The sequence below is a fragment of the Callithrix jacchus genome, chromosome 7 (assembly GCF_049354715.1).
Source record: "Callithrix jacchus isolate 240 chromosome 7, calJac240_pri, whole genome shotgun sequence".
NCBI classification, from domain to species: domain Eukaryota; kingdom Metazoa; phylum Chordata; class Mammalia; order Primates; family Cebidae; genus Callithrix; species Callithrix jacchus.
Window position 1 is genome coordinate 136907846 of NC_133508.1, and position 22131 is coordinate 136929976.

Sequence of the window (22131 nt, forward strand, 5' to 3'; positions counted from 1 at the left end):
GGAAGTGGAGGTTGCAGTTAGCTGAAATCATGCCATTGCACTCCAGTCTGGGAAACAAGAGCAAAAAAACCTCACCTAAAAAAAAAATTAAAATGCATACTCTAAAATTATCCTGCCATTGTAAATGTTATGTGTAATCTGTTATTTCCCTTCCTAAATTGTCCTTCTATTTAGTAATCTTTATTTGCAATCTCAAGTAGAGATGTCACAGGGTATTCCATATATTCTCTCTACTTTAGAAATGACATGATTGTATTGAAAACATTTCCATTATAAAATAGCTCCCTAAGGGTAAAAGAATAATTCCAAGTTTTTCTAAGTCATTAGAAATAATCAAATTCAGCTTCAAACTGGTCCTGGGGACTTTATAGATCTCTTGTTAATGAGCTGAAATTGGAGGAAAGCAGAATGGGCACCACTGGGAAGGAGAACCCCAGACGATATTTAAATTCTCTGACTTGTCCATGTGCAGCGGCTCATGCCTATAATGCCAACACTTTGAGAGGCTGAGGTGGGCAGATCACGTGAGGTCAGAGTTTGAGACCAGCCTGGTTTCAACATGGTGAAAACCCATCTCTACTAAAAATACAAAAATTAGGTGGGTTTGGTGACACACACCTGTAGTTTCAGCTACTCGAGAGGCTAAGGCAGGAGAATTGCTTGAACCTGGAAGGCGGAGGTTACAGTGAGCCGAGATAATGCCACTGCACTCTGACCTGGGCGACAGAGACTCTGTCTAAAAAAACATGATCTGATCTTACTGGAGTTTGTGGAAAAGCCTACAGGGAAGACCTCTGGAGTCCACCTCCTGAGCTGCAAGGCACATTCTCGTGAAGAGGGAGAGGCTGATGGTACCATTGTTGGGGACAAGAGCTGCCTGTCAAGGCTGTCACTCTTTCTCCTTTTGTATATGCATAATGTACTCACCACTTCCATCTACAGGTCCTAGGATAGCTGCATTGGGGCCTGGCTCTTACCACTAAGATGATGGACAATACTCAAAACTAAAGGAAAAATACATAGATTTCCAAGGACACTTTGGTTAGTTCTATGAGAAAATGTTAAACACTAATTGAGATATGATGATCATATAGTTGCCAGTAACAATAGTGCTTTCTAGAAAAAATAAGTGCCTCTTTCACCACCAGCAGGGACTATGAGAGCTTGGGTGGGCAGCTAAGAGGCCTGAGCAGTTCTCTTAATTGTGCTATTACAAGTTCATGGGGAATGCTACAGAACAAATTTGTTTCCTCTAAGTCCTGTTTAATTAAAGACAAACATATTCTCAAATAGAAATGTTAATGGCTATATTTTTCAATGCAACCAACTATCCACACCATCTCATGAGAGTCAACTGACTTAATTTTGTTCAGAGTACAAATAGCTATTATTAAAAATAGATTAAATGTCCTGTGGAAAGATATGAATGTGCTTTAAGTGACTTTCATTATGGCAGGGAAAAAGAATTTCTAGATTGGAAAAATTAACAGTAATACAGACTAAGACAACAATTTTATAATCATTACTTACAGTCAGATACATAGCTGCATAGACACTGAGAGCTGCTTCTTTGGATGGAAAGGTTTTTCTTGCTCTCATGATGAGATCTGGGTTGCCGGTACAGGCCTCTTCCCCACTGATGAACTGTGTATACTGCTGACATCCAAGTGCTGTATAATTGGGCTTACACAGGGCAAGGAAATGTGGGGCCAGATTTCCTGTGACGACTTGGCCAGCATTTACAAAGATATCTGTAGCAAACAGTCCAAATGTATAAATTCCTGGGGAAGAAAACAAATAATTTTAATTGTGTGTGTGTGTGTGTGTGTGTGTGTGTGTGTAAATTTCAGTTTATAAAAAACCAAAATGAAAATATTGTAGAAACTATAAAATATTCCATACATACACATAGTTTCTTTCATTTTATTCCTCTCCATTTCTTTCCCTGGCTTTCTGGGAGTGGTGGAAGTGGTAAATTATTTAACATATTGAACTGCCTACTACTAGGTTTTGTGCACGGCAGGTTTATAGGACATAAGATAAAATAAGGACATTTATTCTCAGACCCTGGGTAATGCAATTGTTTCATACAGTCCATGTGTTCCTTGAGAGGGTAGAGTCTATCATGTTCTACTAACATTAGCAATTTTATTTTTTCCCTATTTTTGAAAATATTTTTTGTCTCACTAACAGAAAGCAAAGCGGTTGTCTCTCTTTGCTTATGACTCTTACTCTCAGACTCATGTTAACGCTGCTGGAGGTGCCAATTAGCAGTAAATCCGGTGCCATTAGTTTTCATTTAAATGTGGAAAATCTTAAGTAAAGCATAATGCTTTCAGAGTTATCTCTACAATGCCTTCAGAAATACATTTTTTAAAGTCACAGGACAGCTAGTAATTTAGTTCCACCTTATCTTTTATGGACTGGCTTTCAATCGATCCAATTTGGGCTATTTAGTAACAAGACAATCAAAATCATAGGTTATTAATTATCTTTACAGTCTTAAAATTTGTTTGCCATGGTTATCTGAAGATATAAAACTAAGTCCATAGATATTTTTCCTTCTTTGGTAAGGAACTTGCCAATTTACTTGAATACCAAAAACACTTTCTAAATTTAACGCCCTTGGTCATTATTGTTAAAACTTATTTTTCTATTGTACAGGCAAAATAATTTTTTGGCATTAATTTCAATTAAACTTACAGCTACAATCTTCAAGGATGTGGTAACAATGAAAAGAAATTCATCCTTCTATAATTTGGAGAATAAAATCCAATAGGACCTTTTTAAACTATCCCACAGTAATACTTCTAAAAGTACTGATTTATTAAAATGTCTTATACTTATGCTACAATATTAGATGTTTTTCTTCTTGGTCATATATTTCTGGATTGTTTGTGTTCCAAGCCTTTTCATCATTATTGGCTGTTGTATAGTATATCACCATAAAAGTTGTACCATATCAAATAATTTTCCAGTATTAGATGCATGGCTGTTCCTTTAAATTTTTGAAATATTATATATGATTGCAAAAGGTTGACACACAAAAACCCCCACACAGCAAAATTCTATGCGTGTGCAAATGGAAATGAAACAAAGATATTAGTTCTCTCTTTATCTAAAAATCCTAAAATAAAACAATAAGACGCTCTTCTTAACATCTCACCAGCATTCTATGAGTCACACAAAGTAAAGGTTATCAAAATCAGAAATTTGAGAGAGACAGAGAAATTAAAGAGAACTGAGCTCAATAAAAGCTCTCCTTCCAAAATCTCATGGCCAAGCATGGGAACCTAAATTACAAGTCTTCTTCATTTGTATGCCTTTGAAATGTAGGCTGTTTGGTGTAATGGGTTTTCCTGTTTATAATAGACTGAAATATTTGATAAGAATGTGGCAATGTATCTTGATACTTTAAAGTTCCCAAATGAGTTTTTGAATTAAAATATCAGTCCATCAGGCCCAAGGCTAATACTGTAGTTGACTACAAAGATAATTATTAAACTGGGATCTTACGAGTGTATCTACTCCACTGACCCAAAGAATAAAGTCACTATAAAGAGTGATGTGCTATTCCACAGTAATGCTTCACTTCCATGCTTCCACTTTATTATAGCTAGAAACATGCAAATCATAAGTGAACAAGAAACAAATGAGGCTTTCATATTTTATAAAATCATATAAGAAGAAGCATGTAGAGACTTAAAAGCATACTGTACTTGAAACCAAATATTCTTTAGAAATATGTGTGTGAATGAAGAAAAATATTTTACTTCAATAGGCACAATGTAATTTCCTTAACAGTATTTAGGAAAGCATCTATTTCTCTAAATACTTTTAATTGTGAGCATATGGTTGTATATTGCTTATACAGGAAGAAATTAGTCAAGAACACAGTATTGATAGATGTGAAAAAATAACTTTAAAGGTTTCATATAAAAGCTGTCCCTTCAACTTGGGCTTTGGAGATACATAACTTGATGTCAGTAAAAAGAACGGTCTTGGATATGAAAACCTTTCGTCTTCAGAGAGATCTAAAAGCCTGATGACATTTGGCTAGTCTTTAATGGGTTTACAGATAGATTAGGTGATATATGCATGATATCTTCAAAGTCTTCATCTTGATCCCTTCAATATGAGAAATATGTTGAAGAGTTACATTATCTTTAATGTATCTCTTAATACTAATAAAATTTATCTTAAATGACATTTAGTATATACAGATATGCTTATTTCATCTGATAAATCCAGGAAACATTTATATTAAATGTTTTATTATTGAGTCAGTTAAAAAATGTGTCTAGGCTAAGTTCCTATTGAATTAAAATGATTTTCAATAATTCAATCATGCATATACTTATTATTGCTAGTATTTGAGATTCAAAGTTATTAGTGAATCTTGTCCTCTAATAAAATCCTCAATATGCTTTTAGTTATATAAAAATCAACTTAGAAATAGTGCATGGAGTGCTACATTTCTTCTACTTACCAAGCTATTTTTCTTGTCCTTCGTGATGTTCAGCAACCTACCTGGATTATCACCACCCTCCCACTAAGTATTGCTCAAAGATTTTCATAAACACAGTAGTCATGTGATTTTTGGTTCTTAAAGAATCTGAAACATCCAAATGTGGTGTTCTTTCTTCCTTAAAGGAATGTGGAAATGCCATCCTAAAGTGGAATCTTGAAATATTAAAGAGAAAGTAGTATGTAATGTTTTTTTTTTAATTTTTAATTTATTTTTTTATTTCAGCAGATCTTAGGGGAACAGGTGGTGTTTGTTACATGCATGAATGTTCTTTAATGGTGATGTCTGGGATTTTGATCCACCCGTCACCCAAGCAGTGGGTATTGTTTATTTTTAAAAGCAAATTAAAACATTTCAAAGAAAAAATAACCTAATATTTGCATACAGTTAAAATGTGGGTCATTTTAAGGGTTAGCTTATGCATGGACACTGTTTTAGAAATAACAAAAATAATTTAATGAACACATACCAAGAAATCGGACAGTTCGGCGCACCAGCGGGTTTATATAACAACAGTCTCCAGTTAGAATAGTTTTTTCCTGGTTTTCAAAATCCCTTGTGGCTAGTTGTAGGCAAAAGACAGCAGTTTCTCCAACTATTATCTTGAAAGAAAATCAAAGATTAAGAAATATTAGAATTTAACCAGTACAGATGTAAAATATTTTTATTTTTAAAATTTAAAATGGAGCTCTTTTGAATGCTAATAATCTCAATGTAAAACGGAGCCATAATTGATTATCTAGAGCCTTTGATTACAGACTTGTCCCTATGTATGTAAACCATATTTTTCTCAATTCCGGAAAGTACCATGCTGAAAAATTATGAATAAAAATGGACAGTTTTGTTTTCTGAAAGTCTTAAAAAATAAAATATACAAAAACATTAAAGGAAATACTCATTTATTTTTGGTGTGTAATTAAATTCCATGTTTTATTACTTAAGTGACCATGTCTTGTTTAAATTTGACTCTGCTAGAGAATTCACAACAGATTCTCCATGCAAATACTTTTAAAGCATTTGATATACACATACTAATTTAAAATCATATTAATATTTTAATAAATAAGAAAAAATAAATCTGCACGTTTGACCTTGAGAACCTCCTATTCTGTGACATTACCAGGAATTGTCATAATTAATATATTACTTGTCATAATTAATATATTTTCAAGTGTTATTTTGATCTTCATCAAAACCATATGAAACTGGGAATAGCCTCCTACCCTTTTTACAAGTAAAGAACACCAAGACTTGGAAGACAAGTAGGTTGACCAAGTGCTGGCAAGAAGAACAAGGTTCTGTTACAGATGTTTTGCTCTACTCTGCTGACTTATTAAAGGACCTGGCCTTGCATTGGTATTTGTGCCATTGGTAGTGATTTTTATACACGGCCCTCAAAATCACCCGGCGAAGTAATACAGCAAGTATTATTATTCCATTTTATAGATGAGGAAATGCAGATTTACGAGGTTAAATAATGTGTTTCTTTTAAGGCCATCAGAAACCAAGCAGAAATTTCTGACTCCATTTAATACAATAGCATGAGAAATAAGAGAAAAAGAAACTGGAGCCAATAGTGTGTCTACTAAGTTGTCATTGTGAGGTTTGCTTTTATTACCTCTTGTCAAGCTTAATTAACATGCTACACAGGGAGTCCTTGACATTCCCTGGAGAAATGCCTTTGGGGTCTCTATGAAAAGTAATATCTATGATTACAAGATATTCAGAATAGAAAGTGTGAGGTAGAGAAGGAGGTTCCAGGAGATTAGGTGTTTGACATACTTTTACCCTAGTGTGAACAAAAGATTATGAGACATCTCTTCATTTTCATCCTTCTTTCTCCCTTCTTTTTCTTTCTTCTTACTATACTTCTTTTTCCAAGGAGGCCAGAGTTCAATGTTAAATCAGAAGACATTGTAAATCAAAAGAGACTAATCTTGCTTATTTGGTGAGACTGGATTGAATTGGGAGAGATAAGAACTTCCAAATTCCTCTTGAATTTTAACTCTGGCGTTGGTGAAGTAGAGCAGATGTGTGACGAAACAGTTCATCCAGCCAAAACATACACAAGAATTATTTTTCATGAGTATTTGGAGAATCTTCCAAGATGATGAACTGTTTTTTGATACCTTATCTCTCTTTCTGGATAACTTTTTCTCATGTCCCACCTCCTCTTCACTGTACCTTGAAAGAAATTACTATGATGATGCTTTCTGGGTTTTCAGATTCGACTTCTTCTGGGTCTGCCTTACCACAGAATGTTCCAAATTCTAGCTATGCATTATCCACTCCACTTCATGAGCTGACCAGCTCTGCATGTGATGGCTGCCCTCTCAGCCTCCTCTTCTCCACTGCAGCTTACACTGAGTCTCCATCCCCAGGCAGACCCCATCCCATGGTGCACTGAACCCAAACTTAGGCTAGACATGTTAAACTTCCTAGAAGGTAGTAGGTATCCAATAATTCTTATTGAATGCATAAAGGAATCCCATTTTCAAAAAAATCTCAGCTTCAGTAGATCAGAATACCCTAGTCTGCTATTGACTTTTTGCCTGACTTCTAGTAAACAACTTCTGGCTTGTTCCTATGATGAAGGATCTATCCTATACCTAGTTCCTAAAACCAGAGGGCATATGTGAAGTCCCTTGTGAAGACTTAATAGCTCTTTTCAGTTACCAGGGTCTTAACAGACCAAAAACTGACTTGTTGGGGCCACTTTTCCCGGTGGCTTTCTAATGCTGACCTCTTGCTTACCTGCATCTCAGCGCATTTCATGTTGCGGAATTTCCAATTTCTGTCCTGAGCATTTCTGCCAAAACGGTTTTTCAGCAATATCAGTTGGCTGCTACTACAAGAGACCCACTTGAATTATGTTAACCAAAATAGTAAGTTTATTCTACAATTAGTTTCCTCAGAATTGAAGGGCAGGGAACTTGGGAATTGGGCCCATGAATGGAAAGTCTTCAGGAGTCCAAGCCACAGTTGTCACCATGTCATTCTCCCTCGTTCCCTGAAGTCTCACTGTCTCTTATGTCAGTTTCTCTGTGTATGCCTTTCTGCCAGACAGGGCTCCTGATTCTGAGCATACATGGTTTCCCCAACTGTCTTCAAGAAGCTTGTCTTTGAATTTGTCAGCTCAGCCCAAGGGAACAGTTCAACTGATACAATTTTCCAAACCTCAATTCCAAGTTTCCGGGAGGTTTAGGTTGAGATACGGCATCTCTTCCGGGGTCCAATGAACCAAGGTTAAGAAGGTATGTCGCGGTCTATGAAAATGTCACTGTGGGTAGAGAAGGTAGTTATGAAAAGCAGACAGCTGCTGTGATCAGATGCTGATGTCAAACTCTCGTCCATCACATCTTGCTGGACTCCCTCTGGCCAGTAATTGGTCCTGACTAGCTCTTTCCAGCATGTTCTCTGGATACTGTATTCTGTCCACCTATTTGGACTTCATCTCATCAAATGCATATGCGTAGGTGTCTGCTTTCCTCCAAGGGTATGTCTGATTCACACGCTCTAGTCTCCTTTCCCAAGAGCTCACTGTGATATCTATGGAACCCCTCATCCAAACGATATTCTCTCTTAACTTCCCCTACCCAACTTCCTGAGTGAACACTCCAATTGTTTACTGCTCTCAGATAATTTTTTTGTTTTTTTGAAGATGAAGTCTCACTCTTTCACCAAGGCTGGAGTGTAGTGGCACTATCTCGGTTCACTGCAACCTCTTCCTCCCGAATTCAAGTGATTTTTCTGCCTCAGCCTCCCAAGTAGATGGAACTATAGGCATATGTCACCACACTAGGCTATTTTTTTTTTTAATTTTTAGTAGAGATGGGGTTTTACCATGTTGGCCAGGCTGGTCTCGAACTCCCGACCTCAGGTGATCCACCCGCCTTGCCTTCCGGACATGCTGGGATTATAGGTGTGAGCCACCACACCCAGCCTGCTCTCAGATAAATTCAAAAAATGAAATTAAAATAACTGTAATTATAATGAATGTATTTATTTAAATGGCTTCTAAGTCAAGGGCACAGTACTAGACACTAATGTTTGAAGAAAGGTTTATAATCTAACTGGGTAGACACAAGCAAAATGATTAATAATGGTACAAGGTTGCAGAGGCTGAACTCTATTTGACTGGTTTGGACACATATGCTAGGAGAACACTTGGAAAGAAGTATCACTGAGTCACTGAGGGACTCTGTGATGGCAATGAAACATGTCACTCAAATCTCCCATTGCAGGGATGTTTACAGACAGATGGTGCTGGCTGCTGCTCCTCTGGATCCGCTACTGAACCCATGCTGAGGCCACACTTCCTTCCTACAGGCTCCTCCTAGCCAATGACTAAGCGAGGTAGGGGTTCTAAGGTGAGCCTAATCTTCTGAAACATGGGACACCTCCAACTGGCAATTTTGGTTTAAACATTTCCCATGAGCCTGACCAAATCTTTCTTAGAGCCATGCTTCCTATGCAATCCCACTACCCCTACTAGACTACCTCACCTAGGCTGAAGTGTTTTTCATCCAGCCCACCTTCTTTCTTCCTCTCACACACTGGGGAGACCTCCATCACAGTCTGAAGGCTGTCTTTGCTGTCTCTGACTCATCCCTCAACCTTTGTGTTTCACAGGTGTTTTTTCTAACAACTCTTGTACTTCTAATCTCACTTAATAACTGCTTCTAGGAGAATATAAATATATACAGCACCAAAGACAGACAGGGTATGATCCTTACTACAATTAAAGGCTGTTATCAGATAAGTGCAGAGGATTCAGAAACAACCCTAACCAGAACGCAAGTATTTGGAGGAGAGGAGGTAACCTTTCTCCTATTAGCGCTCAGCTTGACCTCAACAGGAGCTAAAGTAGATTGAGTTTGCCTTGAACGCAGAGGCACAATACCAGGGTAGCACTTAGTAAATGTTAACAGTTGAAAAAAATTACTGGCAACAAGAGCATCAATAACAATAGCAATATTGCTACTAAGGCCAACAGCATTAGTATACAGTCTAATATATATGTAATTGTATGCAGTTTATATTTCTATTAATGATTTTATCTATTCTTTCTTTCTAAGCTTGGCACAGTACTAGGCACAGAGTAGGGAATTTTCATTTTCTGTTGTCCTATATCTTTTTATGACTAATTTAACACCACATCAGTCATATTGACTCTAATGCATACATTTCTCTTTGTCCTCTTGAATTTGAATCAGAGGTTCTGGTAGGTGAGTTACAGACCTAAGTTCTATGTTATCTGGTATTTTATTTTGGCTCTTTTTTTCTGACTGAAGCCCTCCCTGGTTGACTTCATTTCTCCTAAGATTTTACCAACCCCTGCTCCATTAAGTCGTCCTAAATCTGTATATCTCCCCTAAACTCCAGATGCAGGTCTCCATCCACCTACTAAACAGCAACACCTCAACACGCTCATGTCTACCTACTGGAAGGCCACAGAGCCTTTACATCCAAAATAAAATCCACATGTTCCACGTTGAACCTCCTGCTCTTCCGTGTCACCATCCCGATTAATCCATTCAATTTCTACTTGGACTCAAGCTAAAACTCTTTTACAAAATTCATGCTGACACCTCAATTTCCCTCATTTGTCTCTCTCCATCGATTGCTTTTGTTTATATTATTTTTAATTGACAAAAAATTATATACATCTATGCTGTGCAACATAATGTGAAATATGTACACATTAGGCAATGATTAAACCAAGCTTATTTAACGTATGCATCACCTCACATAATTATCATTTCTGTGGTAAAACACTTAAAAATCCACTCTTTTAACAATTTTTAAGTGTAGAGTACATTCTTATTAACTATAGTCACCATGTTGTACAAGAGATCTTATTTCTTCTAACCAAATCTCCATCAATGGCTAAATCTTGCTGATTATATATCCTAATTCTATTTCAAATAAGATCACTTTTATCACTACCTCCATTTTAAAATGCAGTCCCTCTTCACTATTTTCCTGCATTAAAGCATACTCATAACTTGCATTTGTGCTTCCATTTTCTATGCTCTTCAAACTGTTACTGCCAGATTGGTCTATCGAAAGCACATTTTGTACAATCCAAATTTAATCTACTTTTTTTGGAAACAAGGTCTCCCTCTGTCACCCAGGCTGGAGAGCAGTGGGGCAATTATGGCTCACTGCAACCTTGAACTCCTGGGCTCAAGCCATCCTCCCACATTAGCCTCCTAAGTAGCTAGGACTAATTACTAGAGGCATGTGGCACCATGCCCAATTAATTTTTTCCTTTATTTATTTTTAGTTTTTGTAGAAATAAAAATATGCTGCTGGTCTTGAACTCCTGGCCTCAAGCAGTCCTCCTAAAGCATGGAGATTACAGGCATGAGCCATCACACCCAGCCCACATTTTCTATTTACAATTTTCAGTGTGTCCTCGTAGCTTGTGGATTAACTAAAATTTCATAAGAGGTCATTTACTGCTGAGCCTAAACCTATCTTTTTCAGCTTCAGCAATTCCTGCATAGCCTTCAGACACTCTGTGCTCTAGTCACAGCTGAGCATTTTCATTCTCCAACACATCCAGCATTTTTATACATCCAGGTTTTTATGCTTGGTCCATAGCTTAGTATAGCTTGGTAGGCAGTGCATGGTTCTGTGCTTGAGACGTGATTTAAATATTGCCTGTTCTATCGCAACTTTATTCTATTCCTGGTGCAGTTCATCCCTCCCTTCTCTGTGTTCAATGGCACGCTGTATATTTATTATGATAATTTCCACATGTTTTTATAAGTATCAGTAACATCTGTCTCTTCCACTCAATTGAGAGCTTCTCTGAGGTAAGGATTGCATAATGTTATCTTTAAACTTCTAGTATTATAGCACAGTGACTGACAATAAATGTGAATATCATATGAATGAATAAAATGCAGTTCAGTCTGCCCATTTCATAAATAAGGAAACCTACCGGGAGAAGAGAGAGAGAGAGAGAGAGAGATTGAACATGCCCAAGTCATGTGGTTACCAGCACGGTCAGCTCCTGAATGCAAGTTCAGAGTTACTTTGACCATAGCCTCTGCCTAGGAACTTGTGAGCTTCTCCTCCAGCTTCTCCAGGTTTAGGTAGGTCAGTCTCTGCTGCCCACTTGCAGGTCACACCCTGGAGTCCTACCACATTCCTAGCATCTCTATAGTTTCAAAGGGAAGGAGATGGGGCACAAAGCATCTCATAAGGACCTCCGGAACTCCTCTGGTGTCCAGGCATCAGAGAGCTGAGTATAGAAAAAGAGATTTTCCTGATCCTAATTAGCACACAAGCCCATCCTCCAATAAATACCAAAAACATTCACATCACCCTTTGTAACTCCATTGTTATTTTTTGAGACACTCTTTTCACTGAAATGTCTATGTGTCTTCTTTGCATATCCTTGCTTCTTAGACGCCAATGAGGACCTGGTGTTTTGGTTGTTTTCTCAGTTTTATCAAGAAGGGGTTCTTAATTTTGGAATCACTGACTACCATTTTCAGTAGATTCCCAAAGCAGCCTTGGGGCACAGAGCATAGCTGGTTTGCTTTCCCCACTAGGAGTGGGAAACGTGAGAGTTCAAGGTCACAGAAGCCAGAGATGGAGATGCTAAAAGCTTTGTCACTTCATAGTTTTCCTCGATAAAACTTCCCTTCTTCTGTGAACTAACCAATGAAAGCTGTTTCCAGGCAGAGCTGAGGTGATAAACGGTGTTAACTGAGATCGACTGAGAAGAAGCGTGCCCCCTCCTGCCTCCCACAGGCACCAGGTGTCTACAGAGCAGGAGAAAGAAGCAGAACCTTGGGCTGGACACCTGTGGTCCCAGTGGAAAGGATCAACTGGCCTCCCATGGATCAGGCATTTCACGGAGGTACTCCTTCTCCGCCTCAGCAAAAACTCTCCATTGCCTGGGACATGAAAGAAAAAGGAGGGGGGAAAGGACTCTGCTGATAGACAGAGGGCAGGTTGGCACAGTTAAGTACAGAGCTGTCAACCCTCACCTCGTTTCTCTTGTATCTTCTTTCCAGCTCCCCTCATCTGGGCCCTCTAAGTTCAACCCATCTCTACTCTTCTTCTGCCGAGAGAGGCAAACTCCCACCTGTTCCCAGTTCTACAAGAAGCCCTCAAACGACCTCCAGGAAAGATTAGTGACTGTTCATCGTCCTTATCAATCTGATGTGGAATTCAATGAGAGGCCCACCAAGGGCGCAGAAACGAATACTGAAGGGCTTTCACTGCTTTATTTATTTTGGAAGCAGAGCCTCACTCCGTTACCCAAGCTGGAGTGCAATGGTGCAATCATGGCTCACTTGACCTCCTGGACTCAAACAATCCTCCCACCTCAGCCTCCCAAGTAACTGAGACTACAGACATGTACAACCATGCTCAGCTAATACTTCAATTTTTAGGGGGGTTAGAGATGGGATTTCATCATGTTGCCCAGGCTGGTCTTGAATCCTTGGGCTTAAGCCATCTGCCCATCTTGGCCTCCCAAAGTGCTGGGATTACAGGCATGAACCACCACAGCTGGCCTCACTATTTTATGCATTCAGAGCTGCGTCTGAGCAATTGTAGTGTTTCTGAGTCACAGTCCCCTCCCTATTGCAGTCTACCTCTTTGGGAGGAAGAGTTCTGCCCCTGAACCCAACCTGATAGAAGCCTTGCACCCCGCTGACAGACCTTCTCAAACTTGAGTACCACATACCTTATTACACCCCATCCCTTTGCTGGACATTACATTATGCTTTATTAAACTCAGCGTTGAACATTACAAAGCTTCTTGAATCTTACCCTGCCTAACAGGCTGGGCCTACACACTGTCTGTCCCTTCCTAATGACTCGTCTAAGTCTCCATCCTGTCTTTGAGAAGAGATCTGGTATCTAGCCCTGTTATTTTTTCTTTTTTATCAATTACCTTCTTTGGTAATGAGTAAAAAGGCCCATTCTTCTGATGAATGGCAACCTGCAAGAAGGCAGGTGTGAATTGTAAGCGTCTCCAGGATGTGCACACAACTTTTTTCTCATACCTCAGCCTTTGTTATGCATACGCCAACTTTGTTAGGTACAGCCCTTGATGACAAAATACCGAAATTTTACTAGGAAGACAAAATCGCTGTAGATTGTCATCAAATGTCAAACTCCAAATAGCTTTTTGTTTTCATTTATAAGTACACAATTAGAAATTCCTCTCCCCTCTAGCTGGTGGTGACTCAAAGATATCCATGCATCATTGATTTGAAATTGGTACAAGAAAACCATTTCAGATGTAATGCAGCAAAATAGAAGTTATGTAATCAGTGTGATAGTATTTGGGATGTGTTTTGCACCCTTCTGAGGTGTGTGAAATAATATCCAAAAAGCAAAATTAATCCACAGAAGTACAGTCATGGGACACACCTAAGCTTTAAACTCTGATATGTGAATCCAGTGAAACATGGGGTTTTATCTGTTATAGAAGCTGGAACTTGCTACTTTCCCTGTTTTAGAAAGAGAGAAAGCAAGTGTCAGTCTCTAGGTCTTTTGCAGAAAACAGTACCTGGCTAGAATTTTTAAAACAATGTAGGCTTTTTGTATTTATTTTATGGTTCCCTTCTATTTATCAAGTGATACTGGTTTTCCATTTGTGGTAATAATAGTAATTCTTTTATAATAATTTGTTGGTAAATTGATTTTAAGAAAAAAATGAATGATAGCTGAGTTGATAGGCAGCTATGATGCAAGTCATGAAGGTGATGTGCTGAGAGGAACATTTGGGAAACATTTAACATACAATAAAGACTCATTTACACTGTTTACATAAATAGGGCCTAGGTTTTAGGCACCCTTCTAAGTACTTTCCAAATACTGGCCAATTTAATCTTCAAAGCAATCCTGTGAGGTAGGTGCCATTATTAAAATCCAGTTACAGAAGAAGAAAATAAAGAATAAAGTAGCCTATATGTTACTAGCCGTGCTTATGATTGTGGGTATGTGGCAACTAGGAAGCCCTAATACTCTGGGGAGAGGACAGTTTAAGAGAAGTGGAGGGACAAAGGCAGCTTAGATGGAAGGATATGAGGTCAAGAACTGGATTTGATCCTTTAAGATTTGCAGTCTTTAGGAGACCCCTGTTAAAATGTAAACACAAGAGGATAAGAAACACATGAAGCTACCATTCCAACCACTGGGTGGGATGAGCTTATTAACTCATTTTTCAACTGGGAAAGATATGCATCTATTTGGAGAGCGCTACAGACAGTAACTCTCAAATGTGATCCCTGAACCAAGAATATCATCAGTCTGATAACTTGACAGAAATGCACATTCTCAGGCCCCTCTCCTACTGAATCAAGAACTCTGGGGGTGGGGGTCTGGCCATGTGTGTTTCAACAAGCCCTTAAGTTCTATAAGCTATTTCAAGGGGTCTAAAACTCCTTTCTACACATTGTAAATTTGTCAAGGATATGTTAAAAGGAATTTTTAGATACTAATTCAAACAAATAATTATTATGTACTTGTACTGTGCAGAAAGCTATTCTAGGCATTGCGGTAACGTGGGATTATAGAAAGAGAGATTAAATGAATCCTGAAGTAAAAACAAATCCAACACCGTCACTTTCTATGTATTTTAAGTGAATGTGAAGAGATGAACTGTCCTGAGGAGGGTGGCTTGTTTAATCAACGCTCAGCACCCAGGAAGGCCACTCACATCTTCTGTCTGTGAGTCTACTGCATGGCTCACCCTGTTTAAAATGGGGAGGCCATCAAAGAAACGTACAACTTAGCTTGGACTTTTTTATTCATGTGCCAGTGCAGACACATGTAAAAATACTATTGGATGAATGAACAAGGGATGAAATTAGGGGTAAGTGACGACTGAGAACTGAGTGTGCAAGTCACCAGAACTTGCACAAAAAGAGACTCAGTGCTCCTTTTTGAAACACTCTTGCAGAAAGGTATCCAGTCTTTTCCAGCCTCATCTAAGTGGTGTAATCAATATTAACTCTCCAGGACCTGAGGACTTGAGAGTACAGGATGCAAGCAACAGAAACAATGCCATCATGGGGTGGTTGTGAGGTTACTGTTACTTATAGAAATGAGGTTGTTGTTATAACATTTGTAGAACAGGGGCTGGCACAGAGTAAGCACTACGTAAATGTTAGTCATTATTAGGTAACCCTGAAGGCTGTTTTCAAGTCATATCTGTGTTGGATTAGTGTTTTTCTTGTTAGGGAGTAAAGGAGTCTGGGATGCCTAGAACAGGATAATAGAGTTGCTTGATAATTTGGGATAAAGTAAAGGTTCTGACACAAATCTTTTATGGCACATGTGGATGAAGGGTCAGTGGGAAGATACAGAAAAAGGAGATTCAGTCCATTGAACAAGAACACAGAGATTCACAAGCTACGAGCATTCTTTTTCAACAAGAAGAAGCTGATGAAACCACTAACACTTTCCCAGCTAAAAAAAAAATACTGCTGATTAAGCTTTGCATGATGTTTACGCTTTGCCCAACCACTCATAAATGTAGCAAACATAAGCCATAAGAAAAATGAATTATAAGAGCCCTGTAATATAAATTCATGTTATACACATACAGTTTGTTTTTAATTTTAACATATAAAGTCAACGTCTCCATGTTCACAGATCTACCGTTGGTCAGCACTGTTACAATGTACCTGTCATTCCTCAAAAGAGCTGGTTTTTAATTAATAAAAAATTAGGATGTAGGTTATTAGTAAGCATTCCAGATTTTCTAAAATGCCCATTAGAATTAGTTCCTTTTCTTCTTTATCAACAATAAAAAAGCAACATAATAAAATCTGAATATTCTCTGGGACTCTGAGATGATGGAGATTTTAGAAATGAACCTTTGAAGCAAAAGCAAAATTTAACGGTTCCTAGGTCAGTGTTTCTCAAGTAATATTTATTTAGCAGGATGTTATGTGATATTTTCCAGGAAAAAAAATTCTGGTGAAGAAACATCAGCTAAAACCTTACTTGCCCATCAAGACTCAAAAATTATATTACTAGGCATTGTATGCCTGTATCAAAATATTTCATGTACCCCATTAATAGATAAGTCTACTATGTACTGATAAATGTGGAAAAAATAAATTTAAAACATTGTAAAAAGATTCATAATTTCCAGCAGCCCCATGATGGCATTATTTTATTGTGCTCAGCTTATAGATAAGGAGACAATGGCACAGAGAGATTATGTGATTTACATAAGGTCATTCAGCTAATAAGATATAAAGCCAGACTCAATCCCACGCAACCCAGTGCTGGAGTTCAATTTGACATTACAATACTTGATTATATTGCTTTATTTTAGGAAGACAAGTCTAACAGCTTAAGCTTTCTTGTATGACATTCTGAATTTGTGAGTATACTTTCCTCCCAACTACTTTTCTTGTATGAACCCAAAGCATGGCAATCTGTTGAAGAAAATTGTGAACTTTATTGTCCAGTGTTTTCCAAACTTACTCGAGCTTAGAAATCTATATTCTAGGGACAATCCTAAATATCTGGTAGAGCTTGTGTCCCAGAAACACTACAAGGAATAGGGAAAAGCAAAAGTCTTCTTCCTTTCAAGAGGACAGAAACTTGAATTTAGGAAAGATAGGCTAGTGTAGCTATTATATGATAGAGGAAAGAATTAGAGATCTTCAGAAGGCAAAAGTAAAGCTGAGAAATTCTGTCTTTATAAAGTGACAGACTGATTCTCCACTTCCCTGATTATTAGAAAACGAAGAGAGGGAAGTTTAAAACAAAAGAGAACAAATATGAATTCACACAATGGGAGATAACAAGTATGAGTCTAAAAGGTAACCCAGGTGCAAAACTAAAAAGGCATTTAAGTAGTTTTGAGATTTATATGCAGCAGAAGTGGCTGGGAGGATATAAGGATTTACCTGACCTTTCGGATCTATGACTTAGGAAGAAAAGCATTGTTTTCCTTATCATATGGAAGACCTATACTTTCCCTCACTGGACATCCTGGAATGTCTGACAACTGTGTCTGGGGAAAATTATCAGATACTGGAATCAGTGGGGTGGCTCTTTGCCAACGTCTGGCAGCGGATAGTAAATCCTATCTCCTTCCTTCCTTCCTTCCTTCCTTCCTTCCTTCCTTCCTTCCTTCCTTCCTTCCTTCCCTCCCTCCCTCCCTCCCTTTCTTCTTTCTTTCTTGCCTAGTTCAGAAAAATTTATGCTGTTTTATGGTTGAGATGTCCTCAGTTCCAAAATACTTGTTTCTGTTGTACAATGAGAGTGAATTATCAGTGGTCACCCTTAAATGACCTACTGCTACATTCAGGGAGTATATATTCAATTGACCAAACCATGATACTCTGAATAACACTCTCCTTTTCATGAAAATAAGCTTTTGAAGTGACAGCTCTGCCTGGGAAAGCAGAAACAGTATTCCTTGCAATTTCAAATTCATCATACAGATCGTTCCCTTGAGGCCATCTTCTTCCGGTTTTCTTGGCTTTCATCTCTCTCATCTTTAAACAGACTGCCAGAACAAATGTCTTTTAAGGCCACTCATTTTTACTGAAAAAGGGACTAGACATTTAAAGGACTTTATTTTTAAAACGCCTTCACAGGAAGAGTAAATGTTGATTACATAGGAAATCCTTATATTTTACCAAGCCATTAAAAATGTTTGATGAGAATACACAAAGAAAAGCATGATTGAAACCTAAAAATAAATGAATGAGTTTTGGAACACAAATTCATTTTGCAGTCTGGTCTCATTTATGCTTGGGATAAATGCAGCTTTCCAGCTTACTGCTCACGTGTATTAGGAAAAGGTACAATTATGATTTAAATGTGAAACCATAACAGCTTGGAATTGGTTGAATTTATTATCCAAGCCAATTTAAGAGTTTCTAATACATAATGGGAAATACATTTAGAAACCAGATTATTATTCCAAATGCCTTTAATTATTTTATAATATAATTTATAATATAAATTCTTAAATATGTCTCCTTTCCTTGTCATTTTACAAAGTGTCAAATAACCTTTACCCTAGACCAAGTACTATTTTAAACATCTTACATATATTAATTTTACTTGGTCCTCACAACTACCCTATGAGGTAGCTATTATTACCCCATTTTACAGGTAAGAAAATTGAGGCACAAAGAAGTTAAATAATTTCACAGCTAGGAAATGACAGACCTGACAGTCTGACTTCAATTTCATTCATCATAAGAGATTTTTGAAGGAATAGAGTCAAAGCACTTTCTGAGATACATATCAACCTACTGTATCACTCAACGTCAAACTTGACATTATATTATTATTTTGTTATATTTTAGAAAGAACAGTTACAACTTTTTATCTGAACTGCTGCACTTATGAGTATAATTTCTTCCAATAAGCTCTTCTGTATAAAGCATAGAAAAGCTCAATAAATAAGACGAATAAGATGCGCTAATAAACACTGCATTTATTCAAGTGAAGAGTAGAGAACAAAGTCTGTATTGGTTGGCAATGTGATGAGGCCTAGAATGTTCATTTCTGCAGTGTTTCCCCAGACTACTACATCTTATTTTCAGAAGCAGCCCACTACTCCAAAATGTCTTTTGAGATATTGGTAATGGGGCACTTTGGTGGGAGGTGAAGAAAATAACATAATTTCAGATAATATAACAGGAAGTTCATTTATGAAAAAAATAAACTTTGGAGAAGAGTTACAGATTCATATTGCTTCTCAAAGCAATAATGATTATATATTTATTTGCAGATGTTGTATAGCATATCAGAAGCCCATGGAAGTGGTGTGAAACCATTTCTATTGATTCTAATGTTAAGGGGGAAAAAAGTATGACTATACTTTCACATATAACTTAATCAGTGTTTATCTGATTTCCCCTCCCTTCAAGATTCAAATTAACATTTCCATTCTTTTTCTGCTGAACTCTTGAGATAGGAATCCTTGATTTTTATACTTGTACGGCAATCAATCTTATCCAGCCCCTTCCTGCTTCAGAATATTTGTCCATATGTCCAAATCATGCAAAATCTCAGATTCTGCTTTTCTACTGATTCCTTTTGTGGGCTGTCAAAATATTGAGAGTCATCACATCCCAGCAGTTAGCATGAGTGTTGCTGAAAACAGAAAATGCCAGCTGCAAGCCCCCTGGCACCAAGGTCTATAACTCTGAGCAGCAACGCCCAGTGAAATTTTTAGAAGCAGTTTCTTTCCGTTCTGTTCTTTCAGTTTCATTCAAAGACAGAATTAGTCTTTCTGACTCCTTCATTGTGATGAATATTTTCATGTTAAGAATTCTCATGTTGACCCAGAGCAGGCGAGGACCCCCGCATGGCCTCCCCACTGGGACTATCTGTGTTTCTGACTGGTAACAACACTTCAGGGCTCCAATGAGCCCCCATTTGCAGAATACAATACTAACTTCTGTGGTACATTCTCCACCTGCCACCTCTGACTTAACCATGAAGGATCATGAGTGGTGTTGGGCCTGAATGAACCCTCAATAAGAAAGAATTCCTAATGTGTGTGAAACAGAGATCCTCATTTAGCAGCTCCTCTTCCTAAGCTCCCCTTGGTACTAGAAGACATTTCAAAATTACAAATTTTTGACCTATTTATTGTTTGTCACATTTCACAGTTGGCAGATATTCGAGAATTCTGCAATCCAATACCAAAAGGTGAGTTTGCAATATATATCTGAAATCCTATGAACAAATACTTAGAAAGACATTCCCTCAAAAAGCAGCAGAAAACAATTCTTCTTAATGAGCATCTGAGCAGTTTGCTGGCCAGCAGTTTTAGATGGCTATTAAAATCTCAATCAAGTTTTCTTTCAAAACCTTAATTATAATCTCCCCATATGAACTTAAGGAAAATAGTATTAAAGTGAACCTGTTATATGTAGTGCTGATACTGTTTAAAGCCTATTGAACATCAGTTTTTATAATTTATGATACCATTGGAATATTGAGGCAAATTAAAATTCTGTATATACTGAAGTCAAACTAAAGTCAATTATTAATTGAACTTAAACTTATATGTAGCAATGTTGTTGGCCTTATCCATGTTGATTATCTTTTCTCCTCAAAAAGCCTGATTTTGTTCAGTTACCAACCTTCTTGAATGGCTATGATCTTCAGGGGAGTCAGGGCCATGGTTTGCCTCAAGGGATGAATGATTTGTTGTGTCCTGATGGCTCTGATCTGGGGTTAGTGTAGGTCTGGGCATGGGATGAGATTCTGCTCAATGAAGCATGAGGAGACTTCTGGTAGGGATGGATGCTTCTGAAATAGAAGTTTATTTCTTTTAAAGGGACACACGGAATAATTTTTTTTTCCTGCTAGACATCCTTATGTTTGGATGTGATGTTTAGAAAAAGGTTGGTCATTGTGTCATCACAAGGAGAGCCAGCCAGGAGCTCTGTCATACATATTATGACAGAGTGGACAGAGAAGAGACACCTGTATCTCCGACCTGTCGTTCAGATACTGAATTAGTCACTTCTGAGCTATCCTAACTTGACACTGCTTGTTATGTGACAGAATAAATTTTCCTAATTGTTTAAATATCTAAGTCAGACTTTTCTGTTATTAGTAGGTGACAGCCATTTGTTACAAAGACCTTGAACTTGTGAAGTATCATAGAAGATAAAATTTAAAATATACAAATAACTATTTGTAAATGCAAATAACCATAATACTGTGTTGGTAAGTGTAGGGATCAACATTAGGAAAAGAACACCTTAAATTAGGGACAGGAGGATGGGGACAGAGAAAGAAAGTCTTATGAAAGTTGGTGTTTTCATACGGCACATGGCTTGAGAGGACAGAGTTATGCTGACCACAAGAAAGTTAAACATACTGGAGGCTGGGGAATAACACTGAGAGAAGCAACAAGTGGATGAGCTTTACACGTAGGGTGAACAATTATCATTCAAACTATTGTACTTTCGAGTGTGAAATGGGAGGCTTAATAATATGGATACCAAGACAAAAGTAATAAACCAGGACTGATCCAGGCAAACCAGGACATAGGGTTGATACTGTTACATGCTAAGAAGAATATAAATGAAGTCTCAGAGAAGGGGAAGTATAGAATATCCTTGAGAAACAGCAAGTGGGCCCACTTGGCTGGCATGCAGACTGGATACAGGGGCCTTAATGGGACATTATCCCGGGACCATGATGTAAATGGTTTGGGATCCAGGTGAGAGGCTGGTACTTAATTTTGTTGATGGTGGGAGGCCATAAAATTTATGGGCAGTGGAGGGTGAGGTCAGCCCTATGCTGCAGGAAAATCAATCTGGAAAAAGCCAGGGGAGACTAGAGATAGGAAGTAGAAAGCCCAGGAAGTGCCTGGTGTAGTAAATCCTTTCAAGGTAGTGAACCATGCTTAAAGCAGAGAGAAAACAAAAGGGCACATGCAAGTAACAAAAAGAAAAGAGCAGAGGAAAAGGAAGGCTCCAAAGTCAATTTGTTGATCACTTACACGTGGGGAGTGGGCAACAAAGAGAAGCAAACGAGAAGCACACAAAGGACACTGGCCAGAAGTGTCAGCAAGTTAGAAGAAAATTATCATGCCATGGAAACCAAAGGATATAGACTTT

The 22131-nt window shown here is 37.9% G+C and overlaps 1 protein-coding gene across 4 annotated transcripts in view; it reads right to left on the reverse strand.

Moving 5' to 3' along the window:
• Window positions 1–22131, reverse strand: part of PLPPR5 (phospholipid phosphatase related 5) — a 115492-nt gene that overhangs the window by 63729 nt on the left and 29632 nt on the right. For all 4 annotated transcript variants that reach the window (XM_009001766.4, XM_035252232.3, XM_078333074.1 and 1 more), the window contains exons 2-3: window positions 4998–5130; window positions 1531–1781 (exon numbers count right to left, since the gene is read on the reverse strand). In XM_009001766.4, coding sequence (XP_009000014.2) covers window positions 1531–1781; window positions 4998–5130 — 384 coding nt within the window. The remainder of the gene's footprint in view (window positions 1–1530; window positions 1782–4997; window positions 5131–22131) is intronic.